The sequence below is a fragment of the Panthera pardus genome, unplaced genomic scaffold (genome assembly GCF_024362965.1).
Source record: "Panthera pardus isolate Hobbes unplaced genomic scaffold, ASM2436296v1 HiC_scaffold_4, whole genome shotgun sequence".
NCBI classification, from domain to species: Eukaryota; Metazoa; Chordata; class Mammalia; order Carnivora; family Felidae; genus Panthera; species Panthera pardus.
This window is the reverse complement of record NW_026526969.1, coordinates 1,515,543-1,535,234: the sequence shown is the minus strand read 5'-3', so window position 1 is coordinate 1,535,234 and position 19,692 is coordinate 1,515,543. Positions and strand designations below refer to the sequence as shown.

General features: G+C 47.9%; 1 protein-coding gene across 5 annotated transcripts in view; it reads right to left on the bottom strand.

Annotated features, from left to right (window-relative positions):
• Positions 1 to 19,692, bottom strand: part of CALN1 (calneuron 1) — a 524,984-nt gene that overhangs the window by 368,940 nt on the left and 136,352 nt on the right. For 3 of the 5 annotated variants that reach the window (XM_053894193.1, XM_053894194.1, XM_053894192.1), the window contains exon 3: positions 17,764 to 17,884. In XM_053894193.1, the coding sequence (XP_053750168.1) occupies positions 17,764 to 17,884 (121 nt within the window). Of the gene's footprint in view, positions 1 to 17,763; positions 17,889 to 19,692 lie in introns of all 5 variants that reach the window. The other 2 variants (XM_019421731.2, XM_019421728.2) reach the window with 1 other exon arrangement.

Here is a 19,692-nt window from a genome sequence, read left to right as displayed (position 1 = left end):
CTTCTGTGGGGCAAGGTTGAGGGTGAAATAATGATCCCCGTTTTACTGGGAGACAAACCGAGGGTCCACCTCTTTGAGGCTCTGCCCACTGAGCCATACTGCCTGCCAGCAGCTGGCGCGACCAGACCGGTCCTCACAGTGCCCTGGACACTTCTGTGCCACTGGTTTTTCCTCCCAGCGCACCGTGTCCTGCAGAATCTCGCTAGGAGGCTTTTATTACTGGGTTTCCCCAGCCTGGCCTTTCTTTATTCTTTCTTTCTTTTTTTTTTTTAGGAAGGGACAGCGTCTGCTGCTGAGCCCACAGCAATGACATGTGCCCCCCCAAGTAAACCTTAGCACCAACCTGGACGTCTTATCTCACTTAAATAAATATTCTTCAAAGAGAGCTATACACTGAACAGATGGGTAAATTTCAAGATTTAACAACTTACGGGGACGTTATTAGTGTCGCATTAGAAGGCAAGCTTTATTGCCCCCATATATCAAAAAAGACACCCCATCTTAGAGAATTCTGGTCTTAATCATTGGCGAACCTGGCCCTGGCCACGCCTGTAAGAGAAAATACACCGAGGCCCTCTGAACCTGGGTAGAACCCTGATTTCTAGTGCCCCCACCCACGGAACTTCTCTCCTGTGGCGTCTCCAGCACGTTCGTAAGTGTTCATCCCCCTCCCCTGATATCCTGGCACGTCCGATCCGATAATGTCAGCAAAATGTTGTCGAATAAAAAGTTCACACAACCATGATGGCATGTCCTGTGGTCTGAGGGATTCCAGAGGTTCCAGAGAGAAGGTTCAGGGGCAAGCCAGAACCGGGGACCCCAGAACCAGAGACAGGCTCTCAGCACCACTGCCCCCTTCTCTCTCTCTCTCTCTCTCTGTCCTTCCCACACTCATATGCACACACTGTCTCTCCCTCTCTCTCAAAATAAATAAACTTAAAAAAAAAAAGAAACATACAATCATACACACCTACACAAATACAACTACACAAACAGACAAACGCATACACCGTCATAAACACACATACACACGCTCACGCAAGCACACAAACATATAAACACAATCGCATAAACACACACAGATGCGACGACACAAACATACAAACATAGAAACCCGCGCGTGCACGCGCCACCCTGATAAGGGATAAAATGATAGCCAGACGCCAGATTCACAGAGAAGACCCCGTTTTATCCCTTCCCTCTTAAATATCCTTCTCCCTTTCTAGTTTGGTTCCATCAACTCCTTTTCGACTGGCCGGGCAGGTGTATTTGGCAGGGAAAACTACAATCTATTTCTAGGACACCCTGAAAAAAAAAAAAAAATTTGCGTGGCCAAGGGCCAGAGTGAACTTCTTGGAAAATCGAAGACAGTCAAGGAGTTTAGACAAGTTTGTGACTCAAACTAATAGAAAGAGAGGGGCACTGTCCCTCAATAAAGCAAATCAACTTAGCACAAATAGGTGACCTATTTTCCAACTCGGAGTCCTCCCAGCTGATAGAGGATTTTGGCTTTTAAGAATACGAAGGAGAGCTAGGGGCCTAAACGTGGTGTGTAAGCACAGCCAGAGGCCATAAAGAAGCTTGGCGGGAGAAGTGGTACCCTCAGTACCCTGGCCACCAGCGACACCTGTGATCAAAGGCCTAACTGCCTGCTGGGTCTTGAGGTTCCATCTCTGGCCCACTTTCCTTGATCCACAACTTGAATATCGTAAAGATTCCAAAATCTCTCTCTCCCGGCTAAATACTGAGCCCCAGAATTCATCACTCAAGGGCCCACTGGCCATCGGGACGGCCACTGGGATGATTTGCGGTTCTCGTGATCTTCTTCCTATCCTGTTCAAACTCCTTTCTCCCCGGCCTCAGTGACCAGCAGCACCTGCGCCTCACTAGTTAGGTGGCTGCACATCTAACTCTTCGTCCTTCTCGCCCGCCCGACCCCCACACGTCAAGACCTGGTGTGGTGGAGACTGTATGACGTGGCAGTTAAGGAAGGGTATGGGCTTCGGGGTCAGAGAACACAGAGTACGGATCTCAGTCCACCAACCGTGAGTTGTGCGACCTTGGGCAACAACGTAATCGCTGTCACATAATTCCCCTCATCTGTGTAACAGGGACAAGAATCCCTCCCGGAGTTACTATGAGCACTACACTGGATCACATCAACACGGTCAAGTGTCCGCACCGGTAAATGCCCAAGCCCACGTCTCTCCAACCCACTGCCACTTGCTGAGGTTAGGTCCCCACTGTTTCTCCCCTAACTATGAGAATGGGCTCCTGTGGGTACCCCAGCCTCTAGATCCACACGCCCCAAGTCCATTCTCCACACCACAGCCAATGCCATCTTTGCAAAGACAGATAGGACCTCACTAGCACACGATGATAACACCATGCCCAGTCTTCCCACAGCAAGCAAAACAAAATAAGATCCTAATGGCCCAGTTCACCAGATGGGGATCAGCAACTACTCTTACCCTTTTGCTGAAGCCCCTTAAGAATACGACGAAAGTTGTCGATCTTCTCCCCAGAAAGAAAGCTCTACGCATAAACACACAAAATATTCCGAAGCTCCAGGAGATACACAGACCCCAAGCTCAAAGCCCCTGACTTAGGACATTCTTTGGCCTGACCATCGTTGCTCTTCATAAATCTGTCCCCTAAGCTAACTGCAGTCGCTAAGGAGTCAAATTTTGAAATAACACATTTCTTAATGTGCACATACAGGGTCTCCAAAATCTGGCAAGAGAACTCAGCAGTCAGCTCACGGCACTTTTCCCAGAAATGGATGGCACCTGTGAAGAGTTCTTACGGAGAGGAGCACAAAATCACGATCAATCATGCCCTTGAAACTCTCAGAAGTTTTTTGCAGCCTCAATAGGTGCTGGCTAAGAAACTGCACACCAGTGTCTGAGGACAGGTCCCACAGAGGTTCAGGAAATAGTGAGTTCTCAGGTCTGTCCCCATGATGCCCCTCCCTCACCTCTCCCCACCTGAGTGCCAGATGGCAGAGAGACTGAGCTCTCTAAAGTCACCTACAAATTGCTCGGGGGCACCAGACCAAGAACTTTAGGACCCGTCCTCCCTGCAACGCTTCTATGCGGGCACGCTAAATGGCCACCCAGAGGGTTGCAGTGAGTTACGTAAGGAATGAAAATCTGCTTTCCAGTATGTTGAACTCAAAGAGCTGACAACATCCTCTCCCAAAGGGGAGTGCGTTCTGGTCACTGAGCCATGATTTCAGGCTCCCCGTCTCCTATCACCACCTCTGCTCCAACCCATGGAAATAAGCATTGGGGGACACATCAGTTTCTTTTAAAAGAAAATTTATGTCATGTTCACTCCTGATCCTTGGAAGCATCACAGTGAGGACTTGAAAGGCTTGAACTTTCAGCCATCCACAGATGTTTCTCACATCAAAGACCAGATCTTATGGGATCCTGGTTCTCTCTCTCAGGATAACACGAGCTTGAAAAGCTAGCATCATTCGGTATCTTTTCCTCTCCATCCTTTGACAATTTAGACTCTTGCCTCTACACTAATGAGGGCAGGGTCTCTGAAAGATAAAGAGCTGAGGGTGGGGCAGAAGGAGTAGGAAAGGTGTCCCTATGGGGCTTACAGCCAAGACATAGAGAATCAAAATGGGATGTCCAGAGATGTCCACGTTGATAGGCCTTTCCAATTAGGGATATTCACATCCTGAAGTGAGCCTGTCCCGCCAGGATAATTGTGCAGGTTTCTGGCTAATGGTCTGTTTTTTCCTCTAAAGAGCCACCTTGCCCCTAACCTGGAAGTGACCATCCTTTGGGTGTGTCTTGTCATTGTCATTACCACTACCACCACCGCCATGGTCAACATCGTCAACACAACGACAGCAACAATTACTACTACCGTTACTATGTATTGGGCACGTGTGAAATACACAACAGTAACTCACTCTGCATTGTGTGAGTCTACCGTCATCCCTGGAAAGTACATACTGTCATCTATACCGTGCTGGTGAAAAAGCCAAAACTCATGGAGCACTGCGGTAAGTCACAGGTCCCTACATGTCATGCATCATGAACCATGCTTCACCGCCATACAGATCATCCCAAATCCACTCTTGTTAGAGAGCGAACAATCAGGAACAATTAGCTCACTTTGGGACAAACTTCTCGTCGCAGAAGACCTGCGTCCGTTCATTCGACGAGCGTTTCTGAGCGATCGCTGTGCACCTAGACTTTCACCATGTTTGCACATAGGGATAAATATGGTGTATATGCGCACTGCCCTCAACATGCAGGCAAACCCACCCAAAGTCAATGACCTCCTACAGGGCTCTAGGGTCCCTGCCATCCCGCCCGCCCTGTTGGCTCTACCCCCTTTCGCCCTGCTGAGCCTCTTCTCTTAGAATTTCAACAGATGAGTTTGAAATGCAGTCAATACATATATGAGAAAAGGGACAAACCTGCGATGTTTTGAAATTACAGACTCATCAAACCTAATCAACCTTACCAACAATGCCTCCTCCTCAAAAACAGTAAGCAGGGGACTCTTGAAAGCAGTTTTGCATGTAAGGCGCTAATTTAACACTTGGAAATGGGTTTAGAGACCAGATTACTCGTCTGTGGTCGTATGGCTGCTGATTCTGGGAGTTTAGGTTCCGATCTGAGTGCCAGAGGAACAAGGTAGAAGTGGATTTCTCTCTGTTTCACCACCGTCAGGCACCCAGGCTCCTTCCAGCTCTGCATTCCGGCCTCCACGGAACTCTTTGTCTTGGTCTCCGTGGTGAAACTCTTTGTCTTCATGGCGTCAGATGAGGACTTTCCCATCCCAATAATAAGAAGGAAGAAAGGATAAAGAAGAGGCAACATGCACCAAAAGTTGCCCAATGTCACTTCTGCTTACATCTTACTGGCTGGAATTTACTAATATGGCCACATCTAGCTCTCAAGGAAGACTGAGAAACGTAGTCTTTATGCCAGCATCCACAGGTCCAGCTAAAATTTCTGCTATTAGGGGAAAAAGTGATATCGGAGAAGAGCTGCTAAGTGGTACAACTGGGATAAGAACCCAGCGCTGAGGGACTCCAGAGACCCTACTCTGTCAAGAACAGGTAGGCTTTAATTCCTATTTTTAAAACCATGACCACCGGTCCTCTCTTCTTCATTGCATAAAGAAACTGCTGTGATTTTAGAATTTTCTATATACATTTCATTAGCTTTTGACTTAATAGCTAGAAACCATCTCCAAGCTATATGGTCTTTGGTGGTTTAAAAAATATACCTGGTAATTCTTTCCTTCAAAAGATGGAGCCTAATTCCACTTACCCTAAGTGTGGACTGTATTTAGTGACTCACTTCTCACACTTCTAATGAATATATATGGCAGAAGTGATGAAATAGGACATCTGAGACAAGGTCATAAAATGATCATTCATGCTAGCAAGAGGCAAAGCCCATGCTTTGAAGTCACTCAAGCAGTCCTATGGACAAGCCTTCACGGAAGGGAGGGAGGGAGGTGTCCAGCCAAGAGCCTTGTGAATGAGCTTAGAATTGGATTCACCAGCCCCAATCAAGCCTTCAGATGACTGCAGTCCCAGGAAACGTCTTGACTGCAAACGTTTTTAAAAAAATGTTTGCTTATTTATTTTTGAGAGAGAGACCGACCACGAGCAGGGGAGAGGCAGAGAGAGAGGGGGAAAGAGAGAATCCCAAGCAGGCTCCATACCCAGCATGCAGCCCAACGTGGGGCTCGATCCCACCACCGAGAGATCATGACCTGAGCTGAAATCATGAACCAGATACTTAACCAAATGAGCCACCAAGGCGCCCCTTGACTCCAACATTTTGAAAGGTGCTAGGCAGACCAGCCGTCCATGCCACACCTGAATTTTCTGATCCTGAAAAGAGACTTGGGTTTTGGGGGGCTTTTTTAAAATGTTTTTGGGGGTGCCTGGGTGGCTCAGTCGGTTGAGCGTCTGACTTCGGCTCAGGTCATGATCTCACAGCTCGTGAGTTCAAGCCCCGCATCGGGCTCTGTGCTGGCATCTCGGAGCCTGGAGCCTGCTTCGGATTCTGTGTCTCCCTCTCTCTCTGCCCCTAACCCACTCGCATTCTGTCTCTGTCTCTCTCAAAAATAAATAAACATTTAAAAAAATTTTTTTAAAAATAAAATGTTTTTGGAGTATTTGTCACACAGCAATATAATAATTCAGGTCTCAATGTAAATTTAGTGTTCTTCTGGCTTGAGAGAGAAAGTAGAAATGACCCTCTTGGTAGCAAAAAAAATTGTATTTTAAATGGCTGTGTCCCAGCTCAGCACCTGCTTTTAAATGATTTGGAGATGGGTTTAGATGAGATGCTCTCGATGCCACTGTGAAGAGGTAAGACCAGCGAGCCATCCCTGCTAGAACATATTGCTAATATCACATCCCTGAGTAGTCCCAGGAAGCAGCTGAACCTGCTGTTAGCCAATTACCACCAGGAAAAACAGCTCAGTATCAATGAAGCCAACATCAGAATGATGAGTTTTGGCAAACTCCCTTCGGCATCCAGATGGATAATGCTGAACAATTCTACTCAACAGGTTACCTTACTTAGTTATGTGGAGAAGCACCGCGGGGTTTAATTACCTCAGGAGATCTGTTAGGATGCATTTCGGTTGAAAGTGGAAGATTCCACAGGAACAGTATCAAGGTTATTTTCTGAGAGAGACGAATGGTTGGTAGATCCTGTTCCTCAAATATCCCAAGTCAAGGTCATGGTTTATGATGCCGGCTCTTGAACTTTCATACCAAGATATCGCCTCTGCCTACTATCTCCAGAGGAGGAACCAGAGAAACATGTTCTATTGCCAAGGGGGGGTAGGGGGGCGGGTCTCAGAATCAGCCAGTGGGAAGACTTTTTAAACTACAACCTTCCCTCGTCTCTCTGCATTTGGAGAGTCTATAATCCTTCATCCTTCATTGAGAATCACCACCATCATAAGCCACTATTACTAGTGGAAATGCACAAAAAAAAAAATAAATCCTCAGAAATCTGAGGGTGAGAAAAAGTTGGTAGGCACCAACATCTCTGAAATAATACAAAATACTTGCATATTGGGTATTTTTATTATGGGCCAAAGGGTTCCTATTTAAAATACAGACGAGGACACCTGGGTGGCTCAGTTAAATGTCTTGATTTCAGCTCAGGTCATGATCTCACACCATCCATGGGATCGAGCCCCGTGGGATTCTCTCTTTCTTTCTGCCCTTCCCCTGCTTGCATGCTTTCTCTCTCCCTCTCCCTCTCTCTCTCTCTCTCTCTCTCTCTCTCTCTCTCTCTCTCTCTCTCTCTCAAAATAAATAAATAAACATTTAAAAAATAAAATAGAGAGAAGATTCTTCTTCCAATGGGGCACTTTAACACCATCCTTGGAATAAGGTAACACGTGTAGCCTCTCTGCCCCAACCAGTTGGAAGCTTAGAGCTAAATTTCACGCCCATTCATAGTAACTGCATTAGTTTAAGGGGCTGTCATTTTTTTTTCTTCCTCTTTGTATATGGAGTTTTATTTTTCACTTCTGTTCTGACAGCCTTTGCAGTGTGCCTCTTCATTTATCATATGATGTCTAGATCCCATTTGGAAGCAAGGCAGCATAGAAATTTACAAATGAATACGATGAACGTGGCAGGATCGGGACTCAGGTTTCTTTCTTGGATGCAGCTACCAAAATGCATTTTCAGAACAAGGGGCGGGAACCTCTAAGAAGACTGAAGCAACTGTCCCTTAAAGGAGTGGGCCCTGGGAAGCAGCTACCATCAGAGAAATCCCTCCTTGGCTCTGCTTGGAACAGAGCTTGGGGACTCGCCACGAGAGACTTCCCTCTCAAGGCTCAAAGGCAGGTCGCGTTGGTAGATAAAAGACCCAGGTGGTGAGGCTAATTCCCAGCTCTGGGGGCCGAGCTGCGTTTCTGGCACTCCCACTCTTGTTGGATGCTGTGCTTCTTTGTGTAGGTTTTATCGCCTCCTCCGGAAGAGAGAACGCGGAGCCATCAGCCTTCTCCGATAAGAGTTGGGAGTTTCTCTTCTTGTGACAGTCATGTCTCTGCCTCCTGAAAACCCCTCTTGAAAAGCCTGTCGAAGGAAGTGTCTCCAAAAAGGCAAGTAGGGTGTGCCTCTTGATTTTTAAATCAACCAGCGAAACGAGAGGAGGGAAAAAAAAAAAAAAAAAATGGGTGGGGGTGGGGAGGGGTCCTTCAGAGCTCCCGGCCCCCTTCTGGCATGAAATCATGCCCATCACCAGCCTTCTCCGGGCTGCACTGCACCTCTCGGTGAGGAGCACACTGGGCTCACACAGAGCTTTAAAAATATCTCTCCACCCACTGCACGCTTGATTAATCAGGCAGGTTCTCACCCATGTGTCACAGCGGTGGCAGTGACATATACGATAGTGACATGAAGGTGCAGGGAAGGCACAAAAGGGTCTCATCTAGCAGGAAAGAGGAGGCCTAGCATAAAAGTTAACCAGCATGGGCTCTGAAGCCAGGTGACAAGCTGCACACGCTAGTTAGCAACCTTGGACAAGGTTATTCCACGTCTCAATCTTCCACACTTGTCAAAATGGAGTTAATAATAATACCTGCGTCAGAGGATTACTGGCAGGATGAAAGGTGTTAATTCATATAAAGCATTCTGAACGGTTCCTAGCACGGAATAAGCACTCAATAAACTTCCGCTCGGGTGATTATGATGATGGTGACCACCACCAATGTTGCAACTTGAAAGATGGGTTCCAGTAGACAGAAGCAGCTAGAACAAAGGCAGAGAAGCGGGAGAGATCTTGAGGTGGCAGGGAACCATCTGGAAGGAAAGCAGGGAGTCAAGCGGACAAAAAGGAAGGGTCTGGGGGGCACCTGGGTGGCTCAGTGGGTTGAACGTCCGACTCTTGATTTCAGCTCAGATCATGATCTCAAGGTGGTGGGCTCCATGCTAAGCACGGAGCCTGCTTAAGATTTCTCTCTCTCTCTCTCTCTCTCTCTCTGTCCCTCCCCAGCCCTCTCTCTCTCTCTCAAAAAATAAATTTAAAATTTTTTTTTAAATTTAAAAAAAGGAAGGGTCCAGGCCACTCGAGACGTCGTATGCTTGTTTCACTAAACTTCACACAGCTGTAGGCTGTGGAGAGCCATTTAAGAATTATAAACAGGGGCGCCTGGGTGGCTCAGTCGGTGAAGCGTCCGGCTTCGGCTCAGGTCGTGATCTCGCGGTTTGTGAGTTCGAGCCCCGCGTCGGGCTCTGTGCTGACAGCTCGGAGCCCGGAGCCTGCTTCAGATTCTGTGTCTCCCTCTCTCTCTGCCCCTCCCCCGCTCATGCTCTGTCTCTCCGTCTCTCAAAAATAAATAAACATTAAAAAAAAAAAGAATTATAAACAAAAATGAAAAGTTTAAGGGTTAAGTGCTATGTTGGTTGAAAATTGCCTTTAATGGGTCTGAGTAAAAAAAATTAAATTATTAACAACAGACTTCTGCTACAATAAAGTAACTGGTATAAAAATACCCCTCCCACCATGTACAACCACACAACTGAACAAAATATATAAAATACATAAGGCAGCTGTTTCCAGGCAGTAGACCATGGACAGCACAAGACTACAAGTGTAGGGAGAAGGGAGACTGACCAGGTGAGCTCTCCACCTGGGGACCGCTTCCCAAGCCCAGGTCATACTTTGGGGTAGCTGAAGGAACTAGAACCTTATGGGATAAGGCAGCGGAGAGAAGAAAACTGCAGAGAGAAAGCCCCAGAAGCCTGCAGGTGAGGTGGGTCTCCTATGAATACTTGGCCGAAGGCTGGACGACCCACATGTAAGTTGAGATTAAACCAGACTTACCAGGAAGCAGCTTCTCGGAAGTTGAGAAGAGAAAAGAAATGCTAGAATTGAGGCAATCCCGGATGTCTGGAAAAAACCTCATTAATACCCCAGGCATCCAGCTGAGACACGAGAAGGACCACATCACAGGAATAAAGAACACACTCTAAAGGCCTTCTTTAGATCCACATGATCAAAACCTAAAACCAAGCCCTGATGAGACTCACAAGGAAGACAGTTTGGAGGCCGAGTCCCTGCCAAGTTAGAGGGGCTTGGGAGACATGTTGGGATTCCCACGCCCTACCCTGAAGAAGCATAAAACCAAACCTAAACAACTTGAAAGCAGCCAGGTAGTAACTGAACTACCTCCTGAGGCAAAAATCAGCCCTCTTCAGAGAAAGATAACAGAACACAGAGTCTCCATAGCATAGCATTACAATGTTTGGTGTACGAACATTAACAGGCATGCAAAGAAACCAGAAAGTGTTACCATAATCTAAAAAAAAATAAAAATAAAAATAAACAAACAATAAAAACCAATCCCAAGATGGCCTAGAGCCCAGATGTTGGATCTAAGTACATAAAGGCTTTAAAGAGCTACTATGAATATAGGAAAATTTGTCCAAATAATTCAAGAAAAATATTGTTTCAATGAGTAAGCAGATGAGTATTTCAGCAGAAAAAAATGAAAACTCCAAAAAAGAACCCAGAATTAAATTTCTAGAATTTTAGAGATTAATTTTAGAAATTAAAATTCTAGAACTGAAAAAAATTGGGTGCATGCCTGTGTGTGTGTGTGTGTGTGTGTGTGTGTGTGTGTGTATGTTGGAAAAAAGGGAGACAGAGAGAAAGCAAATGCTTCAATATTAACAATTAGATGAAGACATACAGTTATTCACTATACTTTCCAAACCTCTATGGATTTGAAAATTTTTTTAAAGACTAAAGAAACTTTTTTTAAAGTTTATTTATATATTTAAGGAGATAGAGAGCGAGAACACAAGCAAAGGAGGGACAGAGAGAGAGAGAGAGAGAGAGAGAGACAGAGACAGAGAGAATCTCAAGCAGACTCTGCACTGCCAGCACGGAGCCCGATGTGGAGCTCAAACTCACCAACTCTAAGATCATGACCTGAGCTGAAGCCAAGAGCTGGACACTTAACCCACCGAGCCACCCAGGCTTCTCAAAGATTAAAGAAATATTAAAAATATATACTAATATATTTGCAGGGCAAGAAGAAAAAAAGTTATAAGTAGTTGGATAACCTAATCAAGTGCATGATTAGGAAGTATCCCTCCAATGAAATGAAACTGAACTGAGACATGAATGACACTCTAGATCAGGCACAAGGAGATCAACTCCTGGTGACTACAGCTGTCTGGGAGGTGGGGACCTGGCCCAAGACAAAAGCAATGTGGTCAGAGAGCAAGGGTTCGTTTCGAGATATGTTGAAAGAAGTCAAGATCTGCATGACTTTGCCAATTACATGGTGGGGGGCGGGGGGGGAGGTGAGCGAAAAAGAAGAATCAAGGATGGCTCCCAGATTACTTTTGTAGCTGACTGGGTATGATGTGACATAATTTCCTGCGAAACATTCCAGAGGAGAGGCAGTTTTGGAGAAAAAAGAAAATCCATTCAGCTCTGGATCTCTGCAGCCTAAGGAACACGTGAGGCATCTACACAGGACGATGGGTAGCAGATCTCAACTGCAGGAGAGAGGCAGGGATTGGAGATCTGCACGTCGAGGCAATCAGCACATAGGTGTCTGGGGGGGGACAACAACAAAAAACAACCCCAGGGGACTACAGTGGGCAGAAGATGAGGGGCACGTGAGGAACACTGGAAAAGACGAAGAGGTAGAAAAAATGCAGGCGGAGGACCAGCCAGCGACGTGGATGCCAAAGCAGTGACACACGTCAAAACCAGGCATGTAAGCAGCACCGCCAGGTGCTACAGAAAGCAGCACCCCAAACTCAAATTAAAATAGCCCCCAAAGTGTAGATAAGAGCACATCCCCAGAAATATTAATTTTGAGATGCATACACACGTCAGGCGTTGAGGAGAATCCTCACTGTTTGCAACACCAAAGAAATCGGAGAAAAGCAATTTCCACCCACCCCTGGGAATTACAGAGGTACTTACGGCAGGAGGACATTGACTCACCGCCATCGTTTGCCCCTGCAAACAGCGACCCACAGGCTACCTGCCCAGCAAAGGAGGCGGTCACTCCCTATTTCATAACAACTGTTTTCCATGGTGACCTATTCCCCAACCCAATCCAAACCCAGCCCGGCAGCACCCCTTTTTGTAAGCTCATCAGGAAACCCTACTCTCCAGGAGCAGCAAGAGCTATGGGTTGCTATGTCCCATCCTGCATTATTTGGGGGGAAGATGAGAAGTGAACCTGGGATCACTGAGTGCTAGATACTAGTTTGGGAATAGGAAGAGGAACAAGACAAGGGAGAAACAAAGGGGTTACATAATTCTGTGGCACAGGAAGCAGACCCAGGAGTAGCGGCAAACAAGATCCCACCTCCAGGAGAACCTGGGTGTCTCAGTCGGTTGAGCGTCCAACTTCAGCCCAGGTCACGATCGTGCGGTTCGTGAGCTCAAGCCCCACATCAGGCTTACTGCTGTCAGCGCAGAGCCTGCTTCAGACCCTCTGTCCCTCTCTCTCTGCCCTGCCCCAGCTTGCACTCTCTCTCAAAAATACATAAAACATTAAAAAAGAAACAAAAACCAAAGGTCCCACCTCCACTCAGAAGCCATGGACTTGGGGCGCCTAGGTGGCTCAGTCAGTTAAGTGTCTGACTTCGGTTCAGGTCATGATCTTGTGGTTTGTGGGTTCGAGCCCCACATCGGGCTCTGTGTTGACAGCTCAGAGCCTGGAGCCTGCTTTGGATTCTGTCTCTGTCTCTCTCTCTGCCCCTCCCCTGCTTACACTCTGTCTCTCTCTCTGCCCCTCCCCTGCTTACGCTGTCTCTCTCTCTCTCTCTCTCTCTCTCTCTTTCAAAAAAAATAAATAAATAAACATTAAAAAAAAAAAAAAAAGCCATGGACTAGACGAGTGGCTTCTATAAACTGGACTCTCCAGCTGGGGCTGACAAGGGGAAAATTATCCCAGGTCCAAGATAAAGTGAAGACAAAACAAAGAAACTAAAGTTTCTTTACAAACCCTGTTGGCTCACAGATTCTGGGCCCGCAAAGGACTTTATGGAGTCACAAAGTAGAACAGAAAAAAGCAAAAGGGACCATAGAAAAACATCTTCTAACGGGAAGTAAAGGTAGCATCAGCTGGAAGACGTGGAGGAAAGGCTACTTGAATATATATGTGTCTCTGTATACATCATGACAAGACACAGAAGAGATTTTCACAAACTGTGTCCACGTTGTTCTCAATAAGACAAAGAGTTGAGAGAGAATAAACAAATAAGGCCCCAGGAAGGCAAGAAGTCAGAGGCATGAGGAAAGCACATCCTAAGACTACTGCAGCAACAAAAAAGGGGGATGGTCCGATTATACCCTAATAGCTGAAGCTGGCGGCAACCCAAATACCCATTGAGAACAGAACAGATAAATAATTGTGGTATATTGATAGATGACGGGATACTATAGATTAGTGAAAATGAATCAACTTCAGCTATCCTCAAAAACATGGCTGAGTCTCGCAAATATGTTGAGGAAAAGAGGCTGGGAACAAAAGAACAGACATGGCATTGGCCCCGCTGAGATGAAGGGAAATGCAAACACCATGAAACGCTGAGAGGAAATAGGCTGGTGGTCGTCTTTGAGGAAGAGGCATTGGAAAGGTCCTCGGGGATACTTTCAGGTGCTAACAATACTACATTCCTTAGCCTCAGTAGTTGTTGAATGAATGTGCACGTTCAATAATAACTGAATTGTGCATTAATACTTCCCTGTATTCTATTTTAACAAAGTTGGGGGTTTTTTTGTTTTTTGTTTCTGTTTTTTGTTTTTTAAAGGAAGGAGGCAGGAACCTGGGTGGCTCAGTCAGTTGAGCATTTGATTCTTGATTTTTGGCCCAGGTCATGGCCCCAGGGTCGTGGGATCGAGCCCCAGGTTGGGCCCCATGCTGGACGTGGAGCCTGCTTGAGATTCTCTCTCTCCCTCTCCCTCTGCCCCTCTCCTCCACTCACGCACCCTCTTTCTCTCTCTCTCTAAAAGAAAAAGAAAAAGAAAAAGGAAGGAGGACCACTGAAGTAAAATTAAGCTTCAAGGAAACTGAAACTTCCAGAAAACTGAAGATATGCTCTAAAGGCAGTAATAAAAAAATTTTCTTAATGACTATAGACAAGTAAGTCAATGATGTAGAAGACAAACTCGAGAAGGAATGCAGACTACATAAAATGATGTGAGTAGAGACGTATGATGTGGAAAACAAAGAATGAAAATGTAGCATTAGAACGAAAGGCACGAAATACCCGCACTCAGACGTTTCACAGTGGCCAGATTACACCCTAACAGCCCCAAATGGGAAACCCAAATATCCATCCTGAATGAAATGGATACAGAAATTGAAGTATACTGACATACAATGGATACTCACGCCATGTATGAATGAAAACGTATGAACTCAGACAGAGGTAAATTTAAAGATTAAGACGGCAGCATCGTAAGATTAGTCAGTCAATAGGATTAAGAAAATGGTTTCCACAAAATTAGAATTGGTAAACCTAATAAACTTTTACATGATACACTCTGAAAGTGCAAGGTATCGCTAATAGGGGCACCTGGGTGGCTTCGTTGGTTAAGCGTCAGGTTCCCGATCCCGGCTCAGGTCACGATCTTGCAGTTCATGAAATCGAGCCCCGTGTGGGGCTCTGAACTGACAGCACAGAGCCCGCTTGGAATTCTCTCTCTCCATCTCTGTACCTCTCCAGCTCGCGCTCTCTCTCTCTCACTCTCTTTCTTCCTCCCTCTCGGCCCCTGCCCCGCTCATGTGTGTGCGCACTCTCTCTCTCTCTCTCTCAAAATAAATAAATAAATATTTTTTTAGAAAGATACTGCTAATAAATTTTGTATGCACATAAATTCCCCGGGTAGACTGCAAATTCCTTGGGAACAGGTAACGAATATTATACTTATTTCATTTCCTCCTCTACCCAGAAAGCATTCGGGTAAACATTCCTATCGTGAATGAATAAATAAGAACGGACAAATGAATTAAATAGGAATGAATGAATGTCTCCACCAATTCATCACTGCTGCGTTTGTTTGTTAGGTGATTTCCAGCTCCAGTCTGGCCAACTGCATGCAGGTTTGCATGACTCCCTCTCTTTGTTTAAAGAGAAGAAACAGAAACTCTCCAGAGTGTATGTCAGCTGGAGATAACCTGCATGGTGAGTGGCTCTTTTCACACCTCTTCTCAGAAGGTAACCACTCACGGACCGGGTGAGTTTGTCCCTTCCACTGAAGGAAAGGGACATTCTATCCCGGGTGATAAACAGTAGCCGGGTGGGGGAACCTGTCCCCTCGGTGATTCGTAAGCGGGGGATTGCAGCCGCCACGGGGTAAGGAAGGGGGCACAGTGAGGGAAGGTGGTGCCCAACTAATGGACCACAAAGGAAGCTTTGATTCCCCTCAGTGTCCAAACATCAACTCCCTGTGCAATGCCATGTTTCCTCTGAGGATAAATGAGTGGCCCAGAACAACAGGAAACAGGTCTTTAGGGCTCAGAGAACAGCAAACAGACAAAGCCTCGGAAAGGTGTCTTCCCCGAGAACCAACCTGCGCTTGGTTTTCAGACCCTGCCTGCTGGCTCTACCCTCAGTGCACATCTGCACAGCCCTGCCCGGAGCCCCAAGATGCTCGTAATAAAGCGTGAGCAGTCATAACTCAGGGTTCACCTTGGCCAAAAGTAAATAAGTAGAAGGAATCTTCCATCAGAAAATAAATGGCCCTTCTCCAAGCTGAGAGCTGGATTACCCTCCTGAAGGACAACAGAGTGTCTTCAGCAGCTGGCCTCAGGCCTCAGGCTATAAAGTCTGGCTGGACTTCATTAGGGTCCCCGCGGGGCCCCCACTGCTAAGCCTGCCCATGTAGGCTTGAGGGCTGTTAGAATCTCTCCCTGCTATTTGTGCCTACTGAGAAGGCACCTTTCGGCCCTGCTCGGCTGCCTGGGGCTGAGTGAAACACACTCCTCAGCTAGGCCACTTGCCCAGGTACACGGAGAGCGGTTCCACTGGCCACCCCGGGGATGGGGGGGCGTGGGGGGGGGACGGCAAAATCCAGCCCGCAGTCCTCTTGAAAAGCTGTGTGCCCTGGCAGTGGCCCAGATTTAACAGAGAAAAAAGCCGATGCTCTAAGGAGAAATCATCTCTTGATTATTCAGAGCAACGCTGGGAGGGAAGGGAAAAGGCAAGGGAAAGCCGGGATCTGTGAGAGCCACAGGTGATTTCCAAACTCCCTTTGGTTAGTCATCTCGACCTCTTTAAGAGTCACCTTTAAACACAGGGACTTTCTGCCCGGATCTCATGGCCTCTACTCACGGAGCCTTCCAGCCCCTCCTGCTGATGACTGAGCCCAGGGACCTACTCAAGTAAACACAAATGCAAACACACTCCCAAATCAATGCACCACTTCCCTAAGCGGACTCCCCGGGGGTCCGGGGAAGCCTGGGTCCCGCTCAACATACTAGCTGAGCTTTGGCCTTCTCTATGGTCACCTGGCTTTGGAGGCAGTCAGGCCTCTACTGCCTGCTTCTGCGTCCGAATGTCCTCTGGCCAACTGAAGCCGAGGAGATCCCCCGAGGGTCCTGCTCTCCTCTCCTGCCACCAGCCTCTGTCCAGACGGGGGCGAGCCTGGCTCTGCTTCCTGTCACTCCGGCTTCCTGTCACATGCCCCCACCGGGAACCCTACCCACCAGCCTCTGCTGCCTTACGGTTTACTTATATAAATAAGCCAGTCTTTTAGATGAGCAAGCAATCAAAATGGACAAGAGCAGGAAAGGCTATCAGACGGCCCTGTCCCTCCGCCTTCCTCCACTCCTGCCCAGTCTGCAGCAAGCTGGGCTTCGCTGGCCCAGAGCTGGATTTCCCCGCCTTCCTTTTGCGAGTAACGGCCGTGAGGCGCCCCTCTTGCACGGAGACGGCACGCTGGTCAGACCATGTCACTTAAAAGCAAATAGGTGGGCCATCGGGGGTAACTCTGACTTCTCTTTAGAAAGCAAATTTCAACTCCATGCTTTAAAATGGTGTTCACAAGGAACACGGCATCCCAAAACGTCGGGGAGAGTGGATTCTGGCTCGGCCTCTGCAGATGCAGCACCTAGCTGAACATCTGGCTGATTCCACCTCATTTTCGATTCTCGAAGAAATAAAGTCCTTCTTCCTCTTTGTAATTTTGCTGTTTAATCAGGGGGTTACCAATGAGGAGACGACAGGGCACGGTCCCAGGATGAATTTAGTCATGGTGTTCCCATCCCTATCCCTGCCCTGAACACCCAGGACTACACTGTGTAACAAAGGAACAGAGGCAATTAAAATAATTGCTGTCCATTCCCACCACGTCTAGGCTTCCAGAGGATTCTGATCTGGGCAGGATTCAAAGCACCATGGCCCCAAGTCAAGAGACAGCCATTAGCAGGGCTTAAAACCTCCCCTACAGCTGGGCCCTGCGTAAATGACAATATGGAAACAGGACGACGCCACTGGTGATAAAGATTCCGTAAACTGGAAAACGTATTTTGGGAGCTGAAGGCTGTCGCCCCAGTCCGTGTACAAAGAAACCAAATAACGAGGTCTGTCCTGCACAAAGAAGTCATTTATGCAGAATTTCTCTCTGAGCCCGTTCCCGTCCGCACCACCGTTAGCCTTGGCCACAACTGGTGGCCAGAGTCTGGCGCTTTCACCGTAGACGCACAATCGCCTCAGATGCCTCCCGTGGGTGGCTGACCTCCCAGACAGGGCGGGCTCCTTACCGTCCAGCTCCTCCACGGAGATATTAGCAAGCTGCTCGCTGTCGCTGCCCGCGGACAGAGATCGGTTGAGGTAATTCCCCTTGTACAACAAGCCAGCGGTCACATGGTGGAAAGGCATCTTCTCCCTGTTCACAGAGAAGCGGGAGTGGGGAGAGAAAGAGGTCACCGTCCGTTCCTTCTTTCCTTCCTGAAAGGACCACCTTGGTTTTCAGATGGCCGGTTGTCACTTTTAAAAGAACCATCACATTTCTAGAGGGAAAGTCGGAAAAATCCCAGGGTCCCCGTGGCCTGAACAACTGTCCCGATTTACTCGTGAGTTGGAACCATGTGGTCCTTGCACGCCGTGGGACATCATGTCATCATCACATCCTCGTCCTCTCCAGGCAAAGAAGAAGCCTCCCTGCTCCTTCACTTGGCCCGATAAACTTTTTTGGTGCTCCTTAAGGAACGCACATCTCAGAAATGCTGGGCTCCCCGGGGACTGGGCGTCTCAGCTGTGACCGTGTGGAGATCCAAGGGTTTGACTTCTCCCAGGTAAAGCAGATGAGCCACTCACACAGCACCCGAATCGGGTGGGAAACGGCAGGCCCTAAGTAAATACAGACAACCTTCCGCACCTGGGAGAAGCGGCCCCCGTGCCAGGCTTGGGTGCAGACACCTGCTGGTCAAAGCCGCTCATGAGCGCAGCCCTCTGGGACGCCACTCACGCCACCCGCCCTGCCAGAAAGGTGCGTGGCACTCAGTGTCCCAGAACAAAGCTGCTTCCAGAATCTTACAGGGAATTACTGCATTCCTTAGACCAGCAAAGCTCCTCTGCCCAGAAGACAGCCCTGGGGCTTAAAGAGGTCCCACCAGTGCGACACAGCCTAGGGGAAGAGGGAGGAAAGAGGCAGTGTAGGGAGACAGAGCAAATGCAAAAGAGAAAGACAAGGCAGCTAGAAAGGTGGGCTTCTCCACAGCACAGAGAACATGACTCTCTGTTACGGCGAGGGAGCCGCTGAGCGTGTTGGGACACATGTTGTGCTCCCCTATCTGGAAAGGGGACTAAGAGGACTGATCCCCCTTTGAGTGGAATTAGGGAACAGGTAGGAAGCACGGGGAGTCCATTACAGGCTGTGAGTAAAGAACACCTCTTAACAGAGCTCCGGGAAGGTGAACTGGGCAGCACTGGAAGGGGTGATCTCCCCATCCCTGGGGGCATTCAAGCAGAGGTGAGGGCCTCTCTGCCAGGGTTCTGTGGGAGAGAGATAACTCCTGAGCTCTCTCCCCACACATCCCTCACTCTCCAGAGAAGCCACTTGTGAAGTCTTATTTCTTACTACGGTTTGCACCTGTACGATAAGAGGGAGCAGCCCCAAGGGCCCTCCAGGCACTGATGAGGTACAAGCTATGAATTACAGGAAGACCCGCCCCCCCCCCCCCCCCCCCCCCCCCCGTCTCTGAGGATGACCGCTCAGGACATCCAGCCTTGCTGTCCCTCAAACCCACACTCGTGACAAGAACTGCCCTAACCGTGGGAGGTTGGAGCCGGCAGGCACCAGGGACACCCGGTGACAAGTCCCACAGGACCCACACCCCACCCTCTCTCCAGTCCAGAGCACACACCGGCAGGTCCCTGTTTGGGCTGAGAGCCGCTGACTTACAAACTAACCAACGAGACACCTAAAAGCTACGGGGCTTGACCCGGAACACAGAGCCGGTTAGCAGAAGAATCAGTTCTAGAACACAGGCCTTCTGAGTGCTATTTCCACTAAGCAAGCGTCAGCCAAGCACCAGACATTTCCACCGGATGTCAACCTCTCATTTCAAACTCAAGATGTCTAAAAACGAATTAATTATCTTCCTGAAAAATAGGCCACACTTCCTGATTTCTCGATTTCTCTCAAAGGTACTTTTCACTCATCGTAACAGCCGGGACATCTCTCACAA